The 23,255-nt window shown below is 43.0% G+C and overlaps 1 protein-coding gene across 1 annotated transcript in view; it reads left to right on the top strand.

Moving 5' to 3' along the window:
• The window catches only part of LOC148884150 (uncharacterized), a 74,390-nt gene that overhangs the window by 41,442 nt on the left and 9,693 nt on the right, over positions 1-23,255 (top strand). The window contains exons 15-56 of the mRNA XM_089020404.1: positions 107-160; positions 1,101-1,145; positions 1,268-1,321; positions 1,432-1,476; positions 1,579-1,632; positions 5,368-5,411; positions 5,512-5,566; positions 5,706-5,750; positions 6,117-6,170; positions 6,890-6,934; positions 7,002-7,055; positions 7,202-7,309; positions 7,474-7,527; positions 7,676-7,729; positions 9,416-9,460; positions 9,602-9,655; positions 10,048-10,092; positions 11,003-11,056; positions 11,227-11,280; positions 11,367-11,420; positions 11,748-11,801; positions 11,916-11,969; positions 12,533-12,577; positions 12,731-12,775; positions 13,873-13,980; positions 14,108-14,161; positions 14,891-14,944; positions 15,262-15,315; positions 15,387-15,494; positions 20,065-20,118; positions 20,196-20,303; positions 20,371-20,424; positions 20,583-20,636; positions 21,615-21,668; positions 21,757-21,810; positions 21,906-22,013; positions 22,088-22,141; positions 22,223-22,276; positions 22,337-22,390; positions 22,788-22,841; positions 22,983-23,036; positions 23,131-23,184. Of these exons, the coding sequence (XP_088876530.1) occupies positions 107-160; positions 1,101-1,145; positions 1,268-1,321; positions 1,432-1,476; positions 1,579-1,632; positions 5,368-5,411; positions 5,512-5,566; positions 5,706-5,750; positions 6,117-6,170; positions 6,890-6,934; positions 7,002-7,055; positions 7,202-7,309; positions 7,474-7,527; positions 7,676-7,729; positions 9,416-9,460; positions 9,602-9,655; positions 10,048-10,092; positions 11,003-11,056; positions 11,227-11,280; positions 11,367-11,420; positions 11,748-11,801; positions 11,916-11,969; positions 12,533-12,577; positions 12,731-12,775; positions 13,873-13,980; positions 14,108-14,161; positions 14,891-14,944; positions 15,262-15,315; positions 15,387-15,494; positions 20,065-20,118; positions 20,196-20,303; positions 20,371-20,424; positions 20,583-20,636; positions 21,615-21,668; positions 21,757-21,810; positions 21,906-22,013; positions 22,088-22,141; positions 22,223-22,276; positions 22,337-22,390; positions 22,788-22,841; positions 22,983-23,036; positions 23,131-23,184 (2,457 nt within the window). The remainder of the gene's footprint in view (positions 1-106; positions 161-1,100; positions 1,146-1,267; positions 1,322-1,431; positions 1,477-1,578; positions 1,633-5,367; positions 5,412-5,511; positions 5,567-5,705; positions 5,751-6,116; positions 6,171-6,889; positions 6,935-7,001; positions 7,056-7,201; positions 7,310-7,473; positions 7,528-7,675; positions 7,730-9,415; positions 9,461-9,601; positions 9,656-10,047; positions 10,093-11,002; positions 11,057-11,226; positions 11,281-11,366; positions 11,421-11,747; positions 11,802-11,915; positions 11,970-12,532; positions 12,578-12,730; positions 12,776-13,872; positions 13,981-14,107; positions 14,162-14,890; positions 14,945-15,261; positions 15,316-15,386; positions 15,495-20,064; positions 20,119-20,195; positions 20,304-20,370; positions 20,425-20,582; positions 20,637-21,614; positions 21,669-21,756; positions 21,811-21,905; positions 22,014-22,087; positions 22,142-22,222; positions 22,277-22,336; positions 22,391-22,787; positions 22,842-22,982; positions 23,037-23,130; positions 23,185-23,255) is intronic.

The following is a 23,255-nucleotide window of genomic DNA, read 5'->3' as shown; positions in this document are numbered from 1 at the left end:
AAATTGCGAAACCGCAAATGTCTTTTCTCCCCTTGTGAGAAATAGCCACACTTTAAATTTTTGCCCCAACTAATTTTATTTCCTTTTGCCAATTTTTCTTCTCTAGGGTCTCCCCGGTCGAAAAGGTTCAAGTGGTGAAAATGGGAAACCTGGCGAGAAGGTACAAGTGGAGGTGGACCTTCACAATGACTATACTCGATTGGTCAAGAACGTAGCAGTGAAAAGGGGGGGTTACAGAAACACAGAGCTGCAAATAACAAATAGATAGGCAGACGACAGAGAAACAGTGAGAACATGGATAGAAAACAGTGAAATTTGGGCTCTTTTCAACCTTATTGATAGTTCAAAGGCAGAGTGTAGACTGCAAGGTTAAAATATCCCATCACTCAGGCTACACAAAAAAAAAGCTATCGACCAAGCTAAACAGAACACAATTGATGGATGGATGGATTTGCCTTTATTAGTCTCACAGTGGAGAAATTTACATTTCACAGCAGCAAAGTGATGAAAGGAATGAAAGTAGAAAAACAAAATTAATGGGCTGCTGGAAAGGCAGCCCTGATGAGGAATGATAGATGAGGAACTAGGTAAAAATGGTGTCATCACCAAAAGCAGCAGCTCAGTGTGGCTACATGTTCATACTGGTTAGCACAGTTATGGATTCATGACTTCCTGTCCCTAGGATACCAAACATGTGAACAATAGATACTGGCCAGCTATCTAGATAGCTATCTATTAGCTCTATAGCAATATAGTTGGCTGGCTAGCTGTATAGCTAGCTAGTTATTAGATATCTGTTGGCTGGCAAGCTGGCTTTCCATCTATTTGAGTTACTTCCGGGTTGAGTGAACGCTGGCGCGTGTGGCTGCCGCTGCTCACCTGCAGAAAAAAATTATCCTGTGACTGTATAGTGACCCTGAGAGTTTTGAAAGGTGCTTATAAATGAAATGGATTATTATTATTATTATTATTATTATTATTATAAGATTGAACTCTGTATTTTGATATCAACATGTCACATCTGTGGTGATCAAAACATGGACCATTTTCATGATCTCTACTTTGGATTGTCACGGACTGTCTTGGCTTATTTCATTCAGGGTTCAGCTGGTTTACCAGGTCCACCCGGTCCTGTTGGGCCCAGAGTGAGTGTCCTGGACTTGGACAGGCAGCCGTTTTCGCCTCATAATAAATTTTCCAAATGACATTCGGGTCACTCAAAGGAGATGACGGACCCCCAAAAAATGAATCTGAATGTATTTTGCAGGGCTCCCCTGGGATCCGAGGCGGCTACGGTCCGGAGGGTCCGCGTGGACTCGATGTGAGTGACGTGGCCCTTCCGACTTCAATTGGGATTGGACCCTAAAAGCCCAAATTGAGCAGAACCTGGATAGGTTGACTGTGTGAAATATTGACCTCTTTTGTGTCCAGGGGGAACCTGGTTTGGACGGCCCGCCAGGTTTTCCAGGTCAGATGGTAAGTTGAAGACAACGGAAAGAGAAAAAAAAACAATCATCATGTTCTGCAATGCTCATTTTTGATTTTGATTTGGATGTTTTTCACTTTTTTCATCGGCAGGGTGCACCAGGCTTGACAGGACAAGTTGGCCTTCAAGGAGTTAATGGCTCACGGGTAAAAGGGGGACACGTTTTTCATCAGTGCGGTCAAATGTGATCAGCATCTACGCAGGCTGATATTTTTCATCAAATGCAAAACACCAATAAAAATGACTTAAAGTGTCCAAAATCTGCAAAAAAATGGAGCTGCGAATTGGGCATTTTCAGAAAGTCCCGCCCCCAGTTCGTGACGTCACGCCAAGCCGTCTTGCATTGCTGGAGAATCAAAACAATGGCTTCAGATTCGGAGAATATGCTTTCTTGTTACACATACAGTTATGAATATGATTCAAATTCTGAAGAGGAAAGCATACATGTTTGCAATCGATTAAAGAACTTATTCCGTGCCATTTTGAGGCAACATTGGGGGGAAATGTCTCACCCAAAAAGAGGCAGAAAATGGCATCCAAGCTCCTGAGGGGACTTAATCAGCCCATTTCCACAGGCTGATAAATTCCTTTCATGGAGCTTGGTCGCCCTCTTCTGGTGGCTTTTTGGTGCAACACGGGGTTTTCAGACCAAACAAGTACAGCAAAATATATTGACGTGATGGAAGGACTGCTACAATGGGGCGTTCCTTTAGTGACGTCACGTCCGGACTCATCACCAACTCAAAAACAAGACTTCCTGAATATTCAGCGTGAGTCTTAAAAGGTAAAATATAGCTATATGCGGTGGAATCTTATTAAAATACGCTCAGTAGAAGTCATTTGAAGCCATTTTACAAATTATGGACGCAACTTGTCCGGAGACGGTTGTCCTTTAAAGTGTCCTTGAGAGTTTTAAAAGGCGCTTATAAATGGTGAAATGTATTCTTCTTCTTCTTTTCTTATTCTTGTTCTTATTGTAAAATTATATGATACTGGACTGGAAGTCTGGTACAAAATATTCATATTGCGGCAAATAAATGACTTTGACAGCCTTGCTTTACCAGGAGCTCAAAAATGGTCACCTGACTCCATTTTTTTCAATATTACATTTTTTTCTTGAGCAACACAAAGTGGCTCTTCCATCCTTCTATTTTTCTCCAAGTTTGGACAGCGCTGTAATCTAATGACAAGCAGAGATACACGCCATCCGTTCATGAAAAACTGATTGAATATCCTTTTTTGTTGAGTGACTTCAGGGCCCTTGGGGCTACCGTGGCGAGCGAGGTTCCAAAGGAGAAAAGGGGGACGAGGTGAGGCCTCACCGTCCGGTTTGCATCTGATCAAGTTGCTTTTATCGCCAACATTTGTGGTGGAGAATGTTTTTATTTATTGATGTATTTTTAATGTATGTATTTTTTTGACACAAATGGTCAATGCTAGCTAATTACCTGGCTATCTTTTAGCTATATATTAGCTGACTGGCTATATATTAGCTATCTAATCTGTCTAGCTTTTTTATTTATTTGAGTGACTCCCAGGTTGAGTGAACGCTGGCGCGTGTGGCTGCCGCTGCTAACCTACAGAAAAACTGATCTGTAAAGTGACCTTGAGAGTTTTGAAAGGCACTTACAAATGAAATGTATTATTATTATTATTAATACGGTGCGCAAATGTGAAAAACTCGTTTCTGTAAAGTCAAAATTGCGGAACCGCAAATGTCTTTTCTCCCCTTGTGAGAAATAGCCACACTTTAAATTTTTGCCCCAACTAATTTTATTTCCTTTTGCCAATTTTTCTTCTCTAGGGTCTCCCCGGTCGAAAAGGTTCAAGTGGTGAAAATGGGAAACCTGGCGAGAAGGTACAAGTGGAGGTGGACCTTCACAATGACTATACTCGATTGGTCAAGAACGTAGCAGTGAAAAGGGGGGGTTACAGAAACACAGAGCTGCAAATAACAAATAGATAGGCAGACGACAGAGAAACAGTGAGAACATGGATAGAAAACAGTGAAATTTGGGCTCTTTTCAACCTTATTGATAGTTCAAAGGCAGAGTGTAGACTGCAAGGTTAAAATATCCCATCACTCAGGCTACACAAAAAAAAAGCTATCGACCAAGCTAAACAGAACACAATTGATGGATGGATGGATTTGCCTTTATTAGTCTCACAGTGGAGAAATTTACATTTCACAGCAGCAAAGTGATGAAAGGAATGAAAGTAGAAAAACAAAATTAATGGGCTGCTGGAAAGGCAGCCCTGATGAGGAATGATAGATGAGGAACTAGGTAAAAATGGTGTCATCACCAAAAGCAGCAGCTCAGTGTGGCTACATGTTCATACTGGTTAGCACAGTTATGGATTCATGACTTCCTGTCCCTAGGATACCAAACATGTGAACAATAGATACTGGCCAGCTATCTAGATAGCTATCTATTAGCTCTATAGCAATATAGTTGGCTGGCTAGCTGTATAGCTAGCTAGTTATTAGATATCTGTTGGCTGGCAAGCTGGCTTTCCATCTATTTGAGTTACTTCCGGGTTGAGTGAACGCTGGCGCGTGTGGCTGCCGCTGCTCACCTGCAGAAAAAAATTATCCTGTGACTGTATAGTGACCCTGAGAGTTTTGAAAGGTGCTTATAAATGAAATGGATTATTATTATTATTATTATTATTATTATTATAAGATTGAACTCTGTATTTTGATATCAACATGTCACATCTGTGGTGATCAAAACATGGACCATTTTCATGATCTCTACTTTGGATTGTCACGGACTGTCTTGGCTTATTTCATTCAGGGTTCAGCTGGTTTACCAGGTCCACCCGGTCCTGTTGGGCCCAGAGTGAGTGTCCTGGACTTGGACAGGCAGCCGTTTTCGCCTCATAATAAATTTTCCAAATGACATTCGGGTCACTCAAAGGAGATGACGGACCCCCAAAAAATGAATCTGAATGTATTTTGCAGGGCTCCCCTGGGATCCGAGGCGGCTACGGTCCGGAGGGTCCGCGTGGACTCGATGTGAGTGACGTGGCCCTTCCGACTTCAATTGGGATTGGACCCTAAAAGCCCAAATTGAGCAGAACCTGGATAGGTTGACTGTGTGAAATATTGACCTCTTTTGTGTCCAGGGGGAACCTGGTTTGGACGGCCCGCCAGGTTTTCCAGGTCAGATGGTAAGTTGAAGACAACGGAAAGAGAAAAAAAACAATCATCATGTTCTGCAATGCTCATTTTTGATTTTGATTTGGATGTTTTTCACTTTTTTCATCGGCAGGGTGCACCAGGCTTGACAGGACAAGTTGGCCTTCAAGGAGTTAATGGCTCACGGGTAAAAGGGGGACACGTTTTTCATCAGTGCGGTCAAATGTGATCAGCATCTTGACATTGCGTGAGATTAAAAACAAAAAATGCTCTTTTATTTTTCCAGAATGACTTCTTTGTCAGTAAACTCGGCCTTGGTTGCTAGTTCCAATTTTGCTCATAAATTATGCATCAAGAATGTCAACTTTTTGACCTATTTAGTTTTTTGCCATGCGGTCATTCAAAACGGAGTCCTTGAATATGTTACAAATAAACGTATTTTCCAGTGTAGAAGGAGCACCGGAGTATAAGGCCTTTTCAAATGTTTTCCATATATAAGGCGCACCTTCAATGAATGAAAAAAGTTTGCCAATTATAATATAGAAATACATATATCAAAGTTTTCCAAATATAAGGCGCACCACCTTATAAGGCGCTACATCTCCCACGGAGGGGGAAATGGAGTTGGTGGCTACTGACAGTCACTGCAAGACCTGAAAATGAAAATGAAGGCTTTTGGGTGCACCTAATACACCAGAAAATACGGTCATGGTTATTGTTTATTCTTCCCCTTTTACAGGGCGACGTTGGCCCTGCGGGCGTTGGCGGACGCAAAGGACCACAGGTATTCATTTGGCATGCTTATATTTACACTTGAATATCCGAGCTAGCATACAATATTTTAGATTTGTTTTTTTTTTTATGTACTTGATTTTAATTTGACAGGGCCCCCGGGTTTAAATGGGCAGGCGGGGCTTCCAGGACCCAGAGGGCCCCAAGTAAGAAAATAAATACATGTACAAAAATTTACAAAACAGTGTATGTTCGCTCACGACACCCGTATTGCTATAACTCCACAAACTACATACTAAATGAAAATTCCATTCCATTAATTTTATTTTATTTTTTGTTTTACAGGGAAGAGCAGGAGTGCGCGGCGGAACGGGGCCGAAAGGGGATCCCGTAAGTATGTTGTTGGTTTCCTGCAAAATATGTCTGATTTAACAATAATAATAATACATTTAATTTATCGGCGCCTTTCAAAACTCTAAAGGTCACTTTACAGTGACAGGATAAAGTTTTCCGTGGGTGAGCAGCGGCCGCCACACGCGCCAGCGTTCACTCAACCCGGAACTAACTCAAATAGATAGAACGCTAGATAGCTATTTTGCTAATAGATAGCCAGCTAGATAGCTAAATAGCCAGCCAGATAGCTAATAGATAGCTAATAGATAACTAAAAGATAGCAAATAGATAGCCAGCCAGATAGCTTTCTATCATCCATATTTTCTGATGATTTTATTTTTGGCATTCTGTTTTTCACCCTAGGGACACGCCGGGACCGTGGGGATGCGAGGCCAACCCGGATTTGAAGGAGCCGTGGTGAGTTTAATGTTCCCCAAGGGCGGGAGTCCTCGAGCACATTGTCCGAGGACTGCGACCACCTGGGAAACCTTAAGGCCAAGGCATAGAAGCCAATACAAATGGAATCCTCATCGAGAAACCAGAATAACCATAATAATAATAATAATAATAATAAATTTGATTCAGTCACAGGATAAGTTTTTCTGTGGGTGAGCAGCAGCACCCACACGTGCCCGCGTTCACTCAACCCACTCATAGAAAGCTAACTAGCCAGCTAATAGATAGCTAATAGCTAGCTTGCTAGCCAGCAAGATAGATAGCTAGCAAGCCAGCTATATAGCTAATAGGTAGCAAATACCTAGCAAGTAAAGTGCTCTCAAGGAGACTTTACAGTCACAGACAAGCATAGATACAATAACAAATAAAACACAATAACAAATAGAAACAAGAGATAAAGCTACACAGAAAATGGTATTTTAAATTGAAATGGCCTGTTTTTTCTTTGAAAGGTCGTCCAAATAGCGTCAGCGCCTTCCTGAAGGTTGAACTCAAAAAGGTTACCAGTGTACAGTAGTTTTCTTTTCTTTTCTTTTTTAAGAGCACAGCATCAACAGTGCCACCTAGCGGGCGATTGCTTCCATTGCTCTTAACTTGGACTTGATCGATCAATCAGTTTTTTTTCTTTCAGATTTGGCATGCTAAATGAATACAGATTAATTCTAATTATTATTTTTTAGGGTGCGGCAGGAGATTGCGGTTCTCCAGGCTTCCCTGGAGCAACGGTAACCTCTAATAAGTCAACGAATTGGCAATGGATTCCGAATAGTCATAGCTTTGTCTTCTATCCAGGGCATCCGGGGAGCAGACGGGGACAAGGGGATTCCAGGTCCGAAAGGAGACAAAGTAAGGAACTGCTTGACACGTTTCAGAGTCAATCGTTGTGATCTTTTCTACCTCTGCTTTTGCTTGATGTTCCATTGGCAAGTGGAGGACTCTCTTGTACATCTCCTCTGATCTTTGTCAGAGGTAGTTTCTCATGTTTATTTCAGGGCTTTCAAGGGGCCCGTGGGATTCCAGGTCCTCAGGGAGAGAGGGGCCTCGCTGGGTTTCCGGGTTACTTAGGAAACAAGGGGCAACCTGGTCCCAAAGGCGTTGAGGTACACCATGCGACGCTTTTAGCTACATTTTCCACTAGCAGACTCCTGAAAATGCTTCAGATTATCTGGACAAATTCCATCAAAATGTTACAACAGGCTGCTTTATGCACAATCAATCATTCTTTCTACTGTCTTGATGGATTCGTTTTTTTATCCTCATTTAGGGCGGAAATGGCGAAACAGGTCATCAGGGAAAAGAGGGCAGTGCTGGTTCCAAGGTCAGTGGCTACTTTACCTCACCATCTTGACTGCCATGTTTTTGTTTTGGACATGTATCCCGACACAATAAAACAAGCATTAACTCACGCAAATGAGCGCAAAAAAAAGGCCACAGTCACATTGATCAAGATGTGAACTTTCTTCAAGGGTCACAGAGGAGCAGATGGACGAAACGGGAACACGGGAGCCCGAGGGAACAGGGTAAATCTTTGGTGCTTTTCTTCCAATTCTTCACATCACCGTCATGTGCAAAAACTGCCTTATCTAGCTAGCTAGCCAGTGACGTGCTGTCAGGGGAGGTAGGTGAGGCTGTGCCTCACCTGTCATCGTGGAAATATCAAATGACAAAATAAATTAAACAGTGATATTTATTTAGTGATTTGTACTTTAACGTTCTTTTCCATTTAACTTCACCATTTTTTGATTTTTTTTTCAAAATGGCTGAATTTTCACATTTACCGTTCAAATACGAAGTAGAGATGAGCGGTGAGGCAGCAGCCGGCTGAGCCTCACCATGGATTGCGCAATCACTATGCTAAGTGAGCTGGCTTGCTCTGCAGTGAGATCGCATTGCTGTACCTCTCTCTGCATATCGCTATTAAAGTGTTCAAAAGCTACATTTCTACAGTTCAGCTGCTGTATATAATGTAATCACTGTACATTATAAACACTGTACTACGGTGTTTATTTTCTTTTATTTTGATCAAAACTGTGTGCATAGGTGAGGCACACAGTTCTCCTGCCTCATGACAGGGGGCGCTGGTGATTAGAGATTCTTCTTGCCCTTCCTCGCTGCAGAATAATAGAATTAGTGAGAGCAAGCTACAGTAAACAGTTAGCAAGTTAAGTGCAACCATCCAGTCATTTTTTCGTGTTGTTTAGCCTTATTTTCAGAACGGTGGATTACAGATCTGAATTGAAAGAATTTTCTAAACTGGACTTTCAATCGAGGCAGTAGATAACAATTAAAGGAAGACCAACACCGGACTGTATAGCTCACAAATGGTGAGGGATGAATGTAAATCTCCTGGACAGCTTCTCAGCGTTTTGGCCAAGAAGGATCTTATTGAAACTATTCCTGAAGCGACAAAGTTGCTCCAGCTCGTGCTCACTGTTCCAGCTACTAGAGCATCAGTGGAGCGGTCTTTCTCAGCACAAAAGACTGAAAACATACAGTCGGAACAGGACTGATCAAGGACGACTTTCTTCACTGGCAGTGATCTCCATTGAGACAGAGAGACTATCTATCTATCTATCTATCTATCTATCTATCTATCTATCTATCTATCTATCTATCTATCTATCTATCTATCTATCTATCTGTCTGTCTGTCTGTCTGTCTGTCTGTCTGTCTGTCTGTCTGTCTGTCTGTCTGTCTGTCTGTCTGTCTGTCTGTCTGTCTGCCTACCTGCCTGCCTGCCTGCCTGTCTGTCTGTGTCTCTCTGTCTGTCTGTCTGTCTCTCTATATCTCTCTCTATCTCGCTAGCTAGGCACCTAGGTTGCTAGCGACCTAGCTAGCTAATGACCTATCTATCTTTCTGTGTGTCTGTTTTGTGTGTTTATAGTTATATACAGTAAAGTCTCGTTATATCGATATCGGATATATCGATAGTCCCGGTTATATCGATACTATTTCTATGCACGCACGGAGAAAATTACATGCAAACAGGGTCGGATATATTGATAGTCCCGGTTATATCGATATTTTTTCGGACTCCCTTGAATATCGATATAACGAGACTTTACTGTATTTCTTTTCTTTTCTTTTTTTACATGATGCTGCTCACCACTTCGATTTTTCAGGCCACACTCACGCCTCAAACTTTTCATGGTAACTGCTGACAAAATTAATTTTCCTGATTGTGGTCCTTCTTTTCTTTTCTCCAGGGACGGTCAGGACAAAAGGGGCCCAGCGGACAACCAGGTCCCTCGGTAATCTTCACTGCCAGAATTGTTTTTTATTTTTTATGCATCCAGTCCATGATGTGTGTGTTAATATTCGATATGTAGAAAAAGATAATCATTATTTCCTTTTTTTTTGTCATGCGCAAATTGGCTATATGAATTTTGCAGGGTACGGCGGGTCACCCTGGACCACAGGGACCAGAAGGAAAGCCTGGTACACAGGTTCCCATTCTCTGTCATATTTTAATCACTTGAAAATTGTGTGTGTGTGTGTGTGTGTGTGTGTGTGTGTGTGTGTGTGTGTGTGTGTGTGTGTGTGTGTGTGTGTGTGTGTGTGTGTGTGTGTGTGTGTGTGTGTGTGTGTGTGTGTGTGTGTGTGTGTGGATTTTAAAAGTCACCCGGGGATTGATCATCTTTTTAATGATTATGTGCGGTGTTGGGTTGAAAGTGTGTCTTTTGTATTTGTACCAAATATCATCAAATGACATCAAAGTTCAATACATATCTGCAACTGTAGATGCGTCCGAAAACATATGGGATGTTTGCATTAGCATGAACCTCTGCCGCTTGCTGAAACATATCTTTTCTTTTTATTGTATTTGTTTTTTGGCTAGGGTAACGTGGGTGTAGCTGGCCTGGCGGGTAAGAAAGGGATCACGGTAAGAGAGTCAGCCTCTTTCATGACTTTTGTGTTGACTCGATGACGCCATTCCACTTGCTGAGCCACTTGACTTCAAATTCACTTGCAATAACGCACCGTATTGCCGATTACCGCCACCCATTAATTGCCATGACAATGAGGTTGATTCATTAACATTAAACGTAATCATATGATATTTAGGCTGGACTGTAATGGGTTTATCGTGATCGTTCGTCCCTGGCTCATCGCTTCTACGGGTGTTGATGGCAGAGGATGGTTAAATCAGCAGGAAGCCAGGTGTTGGACAGAAAGTTAGTTTAATCTTGTAGACGGCCGAAGAGGAAGCAGAGAGAGAGAGATAGAGAGAGAGAGAGAGAAGCGGACTGGGAGAGTATTTATATGACGGACAGGGTGTGAAGCAATAGGATGTGACGTAATGGGATGTGACATCATGTAAAGGAAGGCAGGATGACGTATCAGGAAGTCCAAACCAAAACGAAATGATTCAAAAAGATGTTTAAAGATGTTCGTATAGCGAATTACCCTAACAGACTGTTGGGGAAAAACTGAAAGAGATTTTTTTTAATTAATTGATTAAGAAAAATGAATTAATGGCACCGCATCAGCCCCGCCTGACCACTCCGACACTTCCTGTGTCACCAAAATAAAATACTTAATTTTTTTCTGAAAATAAATTAGTAAATTTCATGTTTCCCCAAATCCATACGATTTGTCAGTGTGCATCTGTGGCTGATATTTTTACACGTTATTGTCCAGTCTAAAGTTGCCTTTTTTGGGGGGGATCTTGAAAAGTGATGTTTTTTGTGGTACATTTCGTAATTTCATAGTTTCACCAATTTCACAATACAACTTGTGCCTGTCATTCCACTAATGTCAATTTTCTTGCTATCTCCATGACTTCTCAACAGGGTCCTCAAGGAATTTCTGGAGAAAAAGGGCTCGATGGACCACTGGGTCCGATGGTATGCCTCACAATATTACGCAATACGCTATACAGTTCCGATCTTGTCAACGAAATAAACGAACGAGGTTCATTTGGTTCAACAAATTCTCCATTTGCACAACCAAAAGGTCATTCAGTTGACAGTGTACCAATCGTTCTGATCGCACGTGTAACGCATTGACTTTTAAGGGCCCTCAAGGCTCGCCGGGACCCCAAGGCATGACGGGAGCCCCAGGTGAAAAGGCGAGTCCGCGCTCACGCCACAATTCTGGCACAATCTCTACTTAGTGTGACGCACGCTATGTGACCAAATATGTTTGTTGTGGTAGGGTTTCACAGGGAAGCCTGGCAAGGAGGGACCGCAGGGCCCGGTTGGCATGAATGTAAGTGATTCTTTCACGTATGAAACGGCATCAGAGGCTCGTCGTCGTCTCGGGTCCCGTTGATTCATCTGTTTGACATCTTAAACGTATCCAGCAATAAACTCCTACAGACTAAAAACAACTTTCAAATTGTATTAGCCTCAATCAAAGCTACTAGCTATTAGCGCGTACCATTATTGATTTGATATTGCCGATGCCAAAGGTAAATTTCCTCAATATTCCTGGTCAATATCTTGCAGTGCTTGGGTGAGGTTTCAGCTCATCTACTTTGTGACATTCATTTCTTCATCATTCCATTTTTGTGTGTATTGTTGCCGTGACAATCAGGGCATCCACGGCACGGTGGGCATGCGCGGTCACCCGGGAGGATTTGGAGAGAGGGTAATCTTCATTTTGCTTCCGGATCTTCTTTCATATTTCAGACGCGCATGTTGTGATTGACAGTCACGTTTGCTAATGTCCAACAAAATATTCCTCCCGTGTTTTCTGCAAAAGGGTGAGCCCGGTTATCGAGGTTTTCCCGGGTTTGCTGGGAAGCTGGGGCCTCCGGTAAGTAGATAGCCATTGACTCATTTACATATTCCCTTGTTTTTAATAATAATAATAATAATCATCATCATCATCATCATACATTTCATTTCTAAGCACCTTTCAAAACTCTCAAGGTCACAGAACGAGTTTTGCTGTGTGTGAGCAGCGGCAGCCACACGCGCCAGTGTTCACTCAACCCGGAAGTAACTCAAATAGATAGAAAGCTAGCTAATATATAGCTAATAGCTAGGCAGCTAGATAGCAAATAGCCAGTTAGATAGCCAACTAGACAGGTAATAGATAGGCAAATAGATAGCTCGCGAGGTAGCTATCTAGAGAGCAAACAGATAGCCAGCTAGGTAGCTAGCACTACAACTTGCAATATTATTCATAGATATTCAGGAAAGGGGTTAAACATATTCCATTGAGCACGCACGGGCATATAAGCAGCATATGGACCAGGAGTCGGGCTAGGGGGGCTACAAAGAGATCGATTTAGACCTGGGATCAGAAAAAAGATTTGTTTTTTGCAGCTAGTGTCAATTGAAGGCAGAATAAACACGTTTCACATTTCTTGATAGGGCCTACCAGGTTCCCCTGGGGGAAAAGGACCCCAAGGACCCCAGGTGAGAATTGATTTAGGAATAGGAAGACAATACACTATCCACGTTTGCTTTTGCTTTCTCAATCATTGCTAGCTGCTGTGAATGTGAGGATTGTTATGATGATTTTGTTGTGATCTATTTCTATTTCCATCCGTGTCACGCTGTCCCGCTTAGGGTCGACCTGGAGATGAAGGACCCAAAGGCATTCAGGGTGCACCGGTAAACCACTGCCGTTCTATTTAGTTACTAATTATATATTATGTAGCCTTGGTTTTCCCAGATGCTTGTTGGTGAAAATATCTATGAAAAATAATAAGAAGTATACATTTCAAATAATAATCTGTCAATTTTGTACAAGGCCATTTTGTGTGAGCATTATTTCATCTATGTCATTGTCATTGGAATTCCAGGACCCATAGAATATTGAGTTTTAGCAGTGTTTGAAAAAACGTCTGCCCGGAGGCCCGGGGCGTACAAGTTTTACGTCGGACATACAACTTTCAAAACGTCTCTGCTCGGGTGGCCGACAACTTCTTCAAGAAAAAAAAAACTTTTTTTTCAAATCAAACGTTTGTTTTATTCAATAAAGCAAACGCTACGAGCAACCCGCTACAAGCCACGTGACCTCCTCTTTCTAAGCGGCTTTCAAAACTTTCAAGTACACTTTTCAGTCACGGTATAGTACGAAGCACGAAACAGGCTTCTGATATGCTGCCGTGCGGAGTATGCAAATTGCCAAACGAACGGGGGTAGGTACTTCCTTAATAAAAAAATAATCATTTAGACTTCGCAACAATGTTTATTTTTATTTTATTGTGTTTCAAGTTGTGAAAAATGGGGCAGGCAACTTTATGGCCGGGCAGGCAACTTTTCAGAGTTGTCTGCCCGAATGTCCGCTAACTTTTTGTCATGAGTTTCAGAAACTGGTTTTAGGACTACATAAATACTCAATTTAGCATAAGAAACCTTAGACTCTCTTCTTTCATTGGAAACAGAGTTATTTCCTAAATTACATGAATCTCGAGTTGTATGAGTTTGAAATCAAGGCAGCTTTCCAAAATGCAATACAATACATATTGTTTTCTATAGAACTTCATCAACAGCTGAAGCTGTAATCAAGCGCTAACACGGAAAAAAGGGAAATGGTGCCCACATTGCCAGAGGTCTGGCCAGCACTTCATTGGCACCCAAGCAAGAAAAAATGAAAACCCGAACAAATTCGGGAATGGCGCTCGACGTCATAATTTCAATTCCCAAATGAATTTGGGAAGGGCAGCGAATGAGTTCTGGAATCTCTGCATTGTTTTTCTTTCCAGGGTACTCCAGGTCTCCCAGCTGATGCCGGAGTTCCTGGAAAAACGGGACCCCGGGGAAGTAACGGGTCCCCTGGAGCTCAGGGGCCATCTGGGCCACCAGGAGTCCTCGTGAGTGGGTGTTTTAACACCAACTGCCGTGTTAACTGACTCTCTGTCGTTACGCGTCAGAGGCCAAACAAATTTGCTAAATCTATGTTGGTTCAAAATGGAATCTTTGTTTATTGGATCGCCACAGGGCCTCCGAGGTGCGGCTGGATTAATCGGAGCAGCTGGAGAACGAGGAGAGAAGGTCAACCACAGTTATGGAGTCTCCTTAAACAATTTTTTGTCTTGTTAAATTTTCATCGTACAGTGATGCCTCGGTTTACGAACCCCTTGGCTTACGAACTTTTCAAACGTTAAATTTATGAAAATTAAATGAAAAATGATTAATGAAAAAAAACACGGAGCTCCACAATGAGTGATGTGGCTTTCGCGAACGAGGGTGTTTTCCTAACAAGAAAATGGCAGCCGACTTGTTTTGGTACTCTATTCCCCGCCCCCAGTCTTCGGTTAAAGCCACCTGATTGGTCAAGAATGCAGCAGTGGGGGGTGGGGGGGGTTACAGAAAGACAGAGCCGCAAACATTAAATAGATAGACAGAGAGAGAGTGAGGCCGTTCTCCAAACAAGAAAATGGCAGCCGACTTGTTTTTGTCTTCTATTCCCAACTTTATTATACAGTGCAATCTATTTCTTTCATTACAATACAGTAGCACATTTATTATACATAAAATAAGGTATATTTTGTGTGGTTTTACGACTTATTTAGTAGAAAATCATGTTTTGTGGGGACCTGGGAACGGATTATTCTCATTTCAATGGTTTCCCATGGCAAATTATTTTTTGGGATACACACTTTTCTCCTTACACACTCTGTCTGGGAACCAATTAAGTTTGTAAGCCAAGGTATCACTGTATTTGCAAGCCAATTCGGTAATACGGCAGACGAGTCAAATTGGCGTTTTTGTTGACTTTAGGGTTTCCCTGGTTTGACTGGCGATGTCGGCCCAATGGGACTTGATGGACAACAGGTTGGTTTCCTAGCAACAAAATGTCAATTGATCAATTGGGTATGTATCCTTGTTTTTAGGTTGTATTCTTGCCGTTTTGTATTCGAAAGGCAGTGTTTCCAATTTTTTTTCTCGCTAAAAACATTGATCAAAGTGCTGAAAATGCGCAAATACCAAAAACTGAAGTACCAACCTGTTGACCGAGGTCGTGCACGATCATTTTGAACTTTGCATCTCGTTCATCGTGGATTGTAATCATCATCATCGTCGTCACCGGTGGTCATTTTGAACCTTGCGTACCATTTTTGAAGCCAATTCGCGATTGCTTTACTTCTCAGGGTCAAGCGGGTAACACGGGCAACGATGGACCACCCGGATGGAAAGGAGATCCTGTCAGTCAACACTGAAGATTCATTCCAAAGTCTTTTGTCATGATCTGATCATTTGTTCTCATTTTTGGCAGGGGGACTTCGGGCCTCCAGGGAAACGTGGTCCTCCGGGACTAGCGGGAGAGAGAGGATTTGAGGGACCAAAAGGACGACAGGGTCCGGCTGGACCTGTTGGAAAACAGGTTGGCATATGGATCTTCTGTTAGATTAGATTAGATTAGCCTTTATTAGTCTCGCAGTGGAGAAATTGACATTTCACAGCAGCAAAGTTAGAAAAAGAAAGAAAGAAGTAGAAAAAATACAGGAGCTGCTGTAAAGGCAGCCACTCTCGCTGCGCCATCTTGAAATCAAAACAACAACAAAAAACTCTTCTTCTTCTTTTCCTTTCGGCTTTTCCCTTCAAGGGGTCGCCACAGCGAATCAGTAGCCTCCATCTTCAGATGATGAGAAGGTTTCTTCAGCCGTCATCTGTACTTTTTGAAGGTGTCGGACGTTTCGCCTCCTATCCAAGAGGCTTCGTCAGCGAACTAAAGTCTTACTGGTCGTGTCGGCCCTATTTATTTATCCCTAATGTCCAGACATGGCGGCGCCGGACATAGCTATGATAGGTCCCTACTCTCAGGTTGGGGGGAGCAGAGGACCACTCCCTGTGGCCCCACTGATTCTTCCTACATTCCTGACTAACGACTGGCCTGTTTGCCCCACTCCCACTAGTATCACCTCATCAGCATTACGAAAGTTGCCTAACCTGTTTTGCCTAAGCAGGCTATTGTATGAACGATCCAAATTGAACCTCACCCCACCAGACCGGTTTAATGAAGGATTTAGTTGTTTTATGAGAATCGCTTATTTTACTCCCCTTTCAAACCATCTATGTTGTTTCGCTAAGATTTTTACTTATAACTTATTTTAATTTATAACCATTGTCATTAAATGAGTGGTTGCTAGCTTTTAGGTGCAAATGTCCTGCCGATTGAGGACCACTTGTATTATCCCTGTCTTTTTTGAGAATTTGTTGAGTCTCCCCAATGTACTGCTCTTTACAATTTTCATTCTTACAATGTATTGAATAAACTACATTACTTTGTTTTTCATTTGGTAGCCTATCTTTTGGATGCACTAATTTTTGCCAGATTGTTTATCGGTTTGAAATAAGTAGGAATTTTGTGTTGCCAAAGGACTCTTTGTAATTTTTCAGAAACTCCTGCAATGTAAGGTACTGCTACTCCTCTCCTTTTTATATCTTGAGAATTTTTGGTTTCATTCCCTATTCTTTCTTTCTGACATTTGTTGAATGACCACTGACGGTACCCACAGTTAGAGAGTGCTCTCCTGATATGTTTTGACTCCTTTTCTCTACCTTCAATGCTTGTTGGTATTAGTTCAGCCCAATGCTGGAGGGTTCTGATAACTCCTAGTTTGTGTTGTAAAGGGTGGTTAGAGTCAAAAAGTAAGTATTGGTCAGTGTGCGTAGCCTTCCTAAAGTCTTCTGTTTTTAGCGCTCTGTCCTCATTTATAATTACTTTACAATCCAAGAAGGCTAGTTGGTTCTCTTTAATGTCCTCACGAGTAAATTTAATGTTGATGTCTACCGAGTTGAGGTGATCTGTGAAGGATTGAATTTCTTGTTTTTTAATTATGACAAAAGTATCGGCCACATATCTAAACCAGTGTCTAGGTTTTGTCCCCGGGAAGGATGTGAGGGCCTGTTTCTCCATCTCTTCCATGTACAGATTAGCCACTTTGGGTGAAACTGTTGAGCCCATAGCACAACCATGAATTTGTTTGTAAAATTTCTCCCTAAATTGAAAATACGTGGTATTAAGGCAGATTTCCAATAATTGGCAGATGTGAGAGGTTATCCCTATCCCTAAGAAGGGGAACTCAAGGCAGTGTCAGAACTACAGGACCATCAGTGTGATCTGCCACGCAAGCAAAGTGCTGCTAAGGATCATCCTGAACAGACTAAAGGGTAGGGCAGAGGAAATGATCACAGATGAGCAAGCAGGATTCCGACCAAAAAGGAGTACCACACAGCAGATTTTTAACATCAGGTTACTTATCGAGAAACACCTCCAGCATCAACATGACCTGTTCCACAACTTCATCGACTTTAAAAAAGCCTTTGACAGGGTGTGCCATGAGGGGATGTGGCAGGTGCTCCGAAACTACAACTTCAACAAGAATCTCATCCAGGGCATTCAGTCACTCTACATCAACTCAAGCAGTGCAGTTCTCATGAACAACAGCATGGGGGAACTTTTCAAAACATCTATCGGTGTCCGACAAGGCTGTCTTCTGTCCCCCGTCCTAGTCAACATCTTTCTGGAAAACATCATGGATGAGGCCCTGGAAGAGTTTCACACCTCCATATCCATCGGAGGAAGACCCATCTGTAACCTCCGGTTCGCTGATGACATAGATCTGATGGGAAAAAGCGAAGCCGAACTCCAGGAGCTTACCACCAGACTGGAAAAGGTAGCGAGGGGTTACGGTATGCAAATAAGCGCAGAGAAAAGCAAGATACTGGTCAATAGCTACAATAAAACAACACCAACAAAAATCACAATGAACGGGCAAACCTTAGAAGTGGTGAAGGATTTCAAATACCTTGGGTCATTTGTGAGTGAGGATGGCAGCTCCACAAAGGAGATTAAATCACGAATTGCAATAGCAACATCAGCCATGACAAGACTGGCCAGAATTTGGAGGAGCAATACCATCGGCTTTGCAGTGAAGGTCAGGCTGTACTAGTCTTTAGTACTCTCCACCTTGTTATACGGCTGTGAGAGCTGGACACTTACAGCAGACACGGATCAAGGCGTTTGAGCATAAGAGCTACAGAAGGATGCTGAATATATCCTACAGGGAACACCGGACAAATGACTACGTCAGACAGCTAGTCACCACCCTTTCTGGAGAACAAGAGCCTGTACTCTCAATGGTGAAACGTCATAAAATGGCCTGGTTTGGCCACGTTATAAGGCATACCTCACTATCCAAAACCATCCTGGAGTGGACAGTGGAAGAGGAAGACAGAGGAAGTGCTGGATGGACAACATTAAGGAATGGACAGGCTGCAGCTTCCACACCCTGCTACGAACTGCTGAAGACCGAGAGCGCTGGAGATCTCTGACTGCCCAGACGTCCATCATGTCACCCCTACGGCCTTCTAGGCCATGGGATGAGTGAGTGAGTGAGTGAGTGAGTGAGTGAGTGAGTGAGTGAGTGAGTGAGTGAGTGAGTGAGTGAGTGAGTGAGTGAGTGAGTGAGTGAGTGAGTGAGATCCGGTTTAAGTTTGGTTCTTCAGAGGTTTGTTTTGGCCCACCTTTTACGTCGGATGGCCTTCCTGACACAACCCTCTGTATTCATCCGGGCTTGGGACCGGCACAAGAAGACTTATGTCCCTTTGTGGCTACAGAACAAGCAACTCGCTCAGTAAAAGGCTCCCAAACACAAAATGGTCTTCAGCACAGCAACAATCAAGAAAGCAAAACTATACTCACCATTTGATGACAATGCTCTGATCTTACCACGAAATGGGCATGTCTTTCCATATATTACATCACAAACAGGACTTCAAAGTCTACGTTACAGCTCATTGATGGCATGTAATTTGGAGGATCCAGCCAATAATTGTTCTTCACAGATTAGGTTGGCTCTTACTGATCATCTCGCTTGTTTTACATACAATGCCTGTTGGAAATCACAAGTGCAAAGGCACAATGCTCTCGTAACATATGTATAAATCCAAAGTCTTCAAACTTGTGCCACATCAGGACTTTTGTTTCTTACCAAACCGATTCTGACATGAAGTTGCTCTTGTAATGATATCAGCAACTCGGATTTGTTTGTTCGACTAGCGATGCCTGACTCGAGACCAAACAGAGCATTCGCTTCTGTGAGTCAGTCGCTCTCTGTCTCTATCTCTCCCTCCCTGTTTGTGTGTGTGTTTGTGTCTAAAGAGTTTGTCAAATCTCTTTATTTGTTGTATGGTGGTTCTCAAATCTCCCCGGGAAGTGACACGCAGGTGTCTCGCAGAGCTTGATGGTGGCGTGGAGTCGAGCAAGTCGTGCTGTGAAACTCTGTCCGATGCTGAGCAGGTCTCTGGAGTTGCGTGTGTGTCTGAGTCTGAGAAGATTCTGATCTGCTGTCCCGCGACTGCCCTTTTATACTTTCCTAGCGTGGGGAATGTGTCAGTCTGAGACTCACATCAAACTTCATTCAAGAAGTTCTCGCACATTCGACGCATACGGTGTGAAGCCCTTCGCCTGAGAACTCACGCGGGTGCTAAAAGCTGTGGATGTGAGTGTGTGTGGCTGCGGGAAAGAAGTGTGCGCGATGAGACAGACAAAGAGAGAGAAAAAGAATGTGTTTGTTTGCACGAAAAAAGCCGCACGTCTGGAAAAAGTAGCACTTATGACAACACAAAGACACGGTCATTCAATCTTAAGCACTTTCTACGCCGTTTCTACTTATTGTATGAAGCAGTTCTAGTTGAAAGAGGAGAGGATCAAAGCCTCCTTTTCACGAGTGGATCAGGGACGTCACGGTGAAATGTGCACGTCTGCTACAAGCTAAATGTTGAACTCAAACATGAAGCTGTCGCATCCATTGACGAAAAGAAATTGTCTCACATCTCCTGTCCAACATAAATCCGCTTCAATTCCAAGCTGTGACAGTTTATGTTGCTCCTTGCAGCCATTTGTTTTTCCTTGAATATCTTTTTGGGGCTTTTTTGTCCCACTGCAGGGTGACGTCGGCCTTCCCGGTGAAGCAGGAGATCCCGGATTTCAAGGGGACAAGGTCGTCTTGACGATGAGTAAAATGGAGGTCAACGGTGGCGTGTGCTTCTGATTGATCAAACGGATTGTTGGCCGCAGGGCGAGATGGGACCTCGAGGTTTTTCGGGTCCCGAGGGTGCCTGGGGAGAACCAGGCCAAAACGGCGGAAGAGGCCCAAAGGGGAATAAAGGCCATATTGGATTCATGGTGAGTCATTGCTTGCTTGGGTGCCTCTTTGTGATGATTATTTGCATGATTATTATTCCATCAATAGGGTGAACCGGGCCTGGTCGGCAAAGTGGGCCCAGCGGGTCCTGTGGGCTTAGAGGTGACGACTTGTTTGTTTCTCACGACGCCTATGAATAAATGAATCATGCTGCTTTAAATGTAGTCAATCGATATATTATGCACCTTTCCAGTTCATTTTTCTTTATGATATTTTGAGGTTGTACTTTTTTTTTAATGATGTGTTTGTTTGACTCCAAGGGAAGTGCAGGAACTCCTGGATCCCAAGGGCCAAAGGGAGGTCAAGGTCTAAAGGTGATATGTAAATAATAATAATACGTTTAATTTATAAGCGCCTTTCAAACCTCTCAAGGTCACTCTACAGTCACAGGAGAAGTTTTTTTTTCTGTGGCCACACGCGCCAGCGTTCACTCAACCTGGAAGTAACTCAAATAGATAGAAAGCTAGCTAGCAAGCTAATAGATGATGGACAGCCCCTCCCACCCCCTCCTGCCCATCATGACAGCACTGGGTAGCTCCTTTAGCCAGAGGCTATTACACCCGCGTTGCAAGAAGGAGAGGTACCGCCGCTTGTTCCTACCGACTGCTGTCAGGCTTCGCAATTCTCAATGATCACATGTGAAAAAAAACAAACAAAAAAAAATGGACACTTGTAAATATGGGTTGATGCAATATATCAATATGCCTTTCTTGAAAATTTTACTTGCACTATGTACAGTTTTTTTATGAAACGGTTTTGCACATTTACATTTGCACAGTATACAGTTGACATTTTTCATTTTCTTATGCTTAGAATATCTTGTTTTCTATCCTTTCACCCCCACCCCTACCCCATCCCCTTTCAATTGCTGCTGTGGACTGCAAATTTCCCCATTGTGGGACGAATAAAGGTTTTCTCATTCTGATTCTGATTCTGATTAGATAGCCAGCCAGCTAGATAGCTAATAGCCAGCCATATAGCCAGCTAAAAGATCAGTGAGGTGTGTCACTCCAGGATTGAACAACATTTTAGCTCCATTCTGGAACATGCACCACCCAGTTTAGTTTTAAATTTGGGGCGGGGTTGGGGGTCCCGGACCAGTAGGTCCATAGACTTCAGACCCAGGGAGTTGTTTTGACTCCATCAGACGTGGCAGAAAGGTGCACGACTCAAGCCAATCGGATCCCCCCCCCCTCTCCCATTCTAACATTGGGTGAAATCAACAGAATCCGCCAATCAATGAAAGAATCAACAGGAAATGGGATCCGAATGACTTTTGTGTACCTCTCCAGGGGGAGTCCGCTAACTCTGGTGAAGCGGGACCTGGCGGGTCGACAGGCCCCCCGGTAAACCTTTTGTTGTCAAAACATTTTTTGTGTGTGTTGAATGTCTGCACTATGCGTGCGTGGTCTGAAATGTCCTTTTTAACGAAAGGGAACACCTGGAGGGCGGGGCCTCAGAGGCGACCTTGGACAACCGGGACCACGTGTTAGTGAGACATCCATAAATCAACATAACCAAAAAGGGGTTGCATATTACATATTCAACCTCACCTTCGTGACAATTAATTTCATTCATTTCAGGGTAAACTCGGAAAGGTCGGCCCGAAAGGTGACCAGGGAGCTCGAGGGCAATCGGGACAACGAGGGCTGAAAGGAGAGCCCGGTCCACCGGGCCCACCAGGGCAGCAGGTAAATATCCATAACAGTGACTTTTTCTAATTGGCATGTGCCCTTTTCTACCAAAATGTTTCATTTGGTGAAAGGGAGAAGAAGGCGTCCCAGGAATCCAAGGTCCTTCGGCTCTTCCTGGCTTGGAGGTAAATGCCTATTTACCAAAAATGTTGCATTTTAAACCCACATGTTACTTGAATGCTTTTTGTTTTCTTTCAACGGCAAAGGGAGCTCCTGGAGAAATGGGACCTCAAGGCCCTCCTGGTGCCATTGGGAAAACTGTAAGATCAAATCTTCTTGCTACGTATTCATCAGATTGGCAGTCAAGTTTAACTTTGCAGGGAGGGCGAGGAAGACGAGGATCTGAGGGGAAACAGGGCGTGAAAGGCGAAAAGGTAACACAAATATTGGATCTGGTAGATTCAAATTGCACATCATTAGCATCTGTTTCCTCTCGGGGACCGTCATTAATCTGGGTTTGAAGGAATTGCTAGTTTTCAAATTTGAAGTCCAAAATAATGACTTATTGTGGGGTTTATGTGGGGCAATTTCCAATTTTGGTTGAGACCTTATTTAGCAAGCATCATGGCACTTGACATGCTTGATTTGCATTAAAATGATGTGTTAGGCCAGATTTGGCCCCCGGGCCTTGAATTTAACACCAGTGATACAATGGGCAATCCCGCCATTGTTTTGTTTCTCTGCCTTTTCTATGCTTGGGGGGTCTGAAGGAAACTTTGTACTCAACTTTGCTTTTTTTCTCCACCAACAATTTTTATTTTACCCTGACAGGGAGATGATGGCAAGAACGGCTCACCGGGAAAGATGGGTCATCTTGGGCGGAGGGTAAAAACGTATCTTATGTGATCTTTTACGTGATTTTTTTTTCTATTTATGACAAGAACAAGAAGGAGCGAATGTTATTAAGCCATGCTTCTTTGTCATGAGGTTTTCTTTTGCTTTACAATAAAAAAAAACTGGCAACAGGGAAAACGAGGAAAAGCCGGAATTCGAGGAACCAGGGGTATCCGAGGACTAAAAGTATGTCATCAGGAAACAATGCCATGCACGTTCTGTTTTTATTTATTTATATCTCCAACCATTAGCCGGCCGGAATTTCTATTTTCCCTTTCAGGGTGAAAAGGGACAAATAGGAGAAGCAGGCCATCTTGGCTGGGCAGGCACCATTGTGAGTGTTTTTGTTTTTTATTCAAGCCATTTTTCTGATGACTAAACCCGGAGCAGGCCCCAAATTTTCTT

Source organism: Hippocampus bargibanti, linkage group LG18 (genome assembly GCF_051943395.1).
Source record: "Hippocampus bargibanti isolate YZ-2025 linkage group LG18, ASM5194339v1, whole genome shotgun sequence".
Classification (NCBI taxonomy): Eukaryota; Metazoa; Chordata; class Actinopteri; order Syngnathiformes; family Syngnathidae; genus Hippocampus; species Hippocampus bargibanti.
The sequence above is the reverse complement of the archived record's forward strand: the minus strand, read 5'-3'. Positions and strand labels throughout refer to the sequence as shown.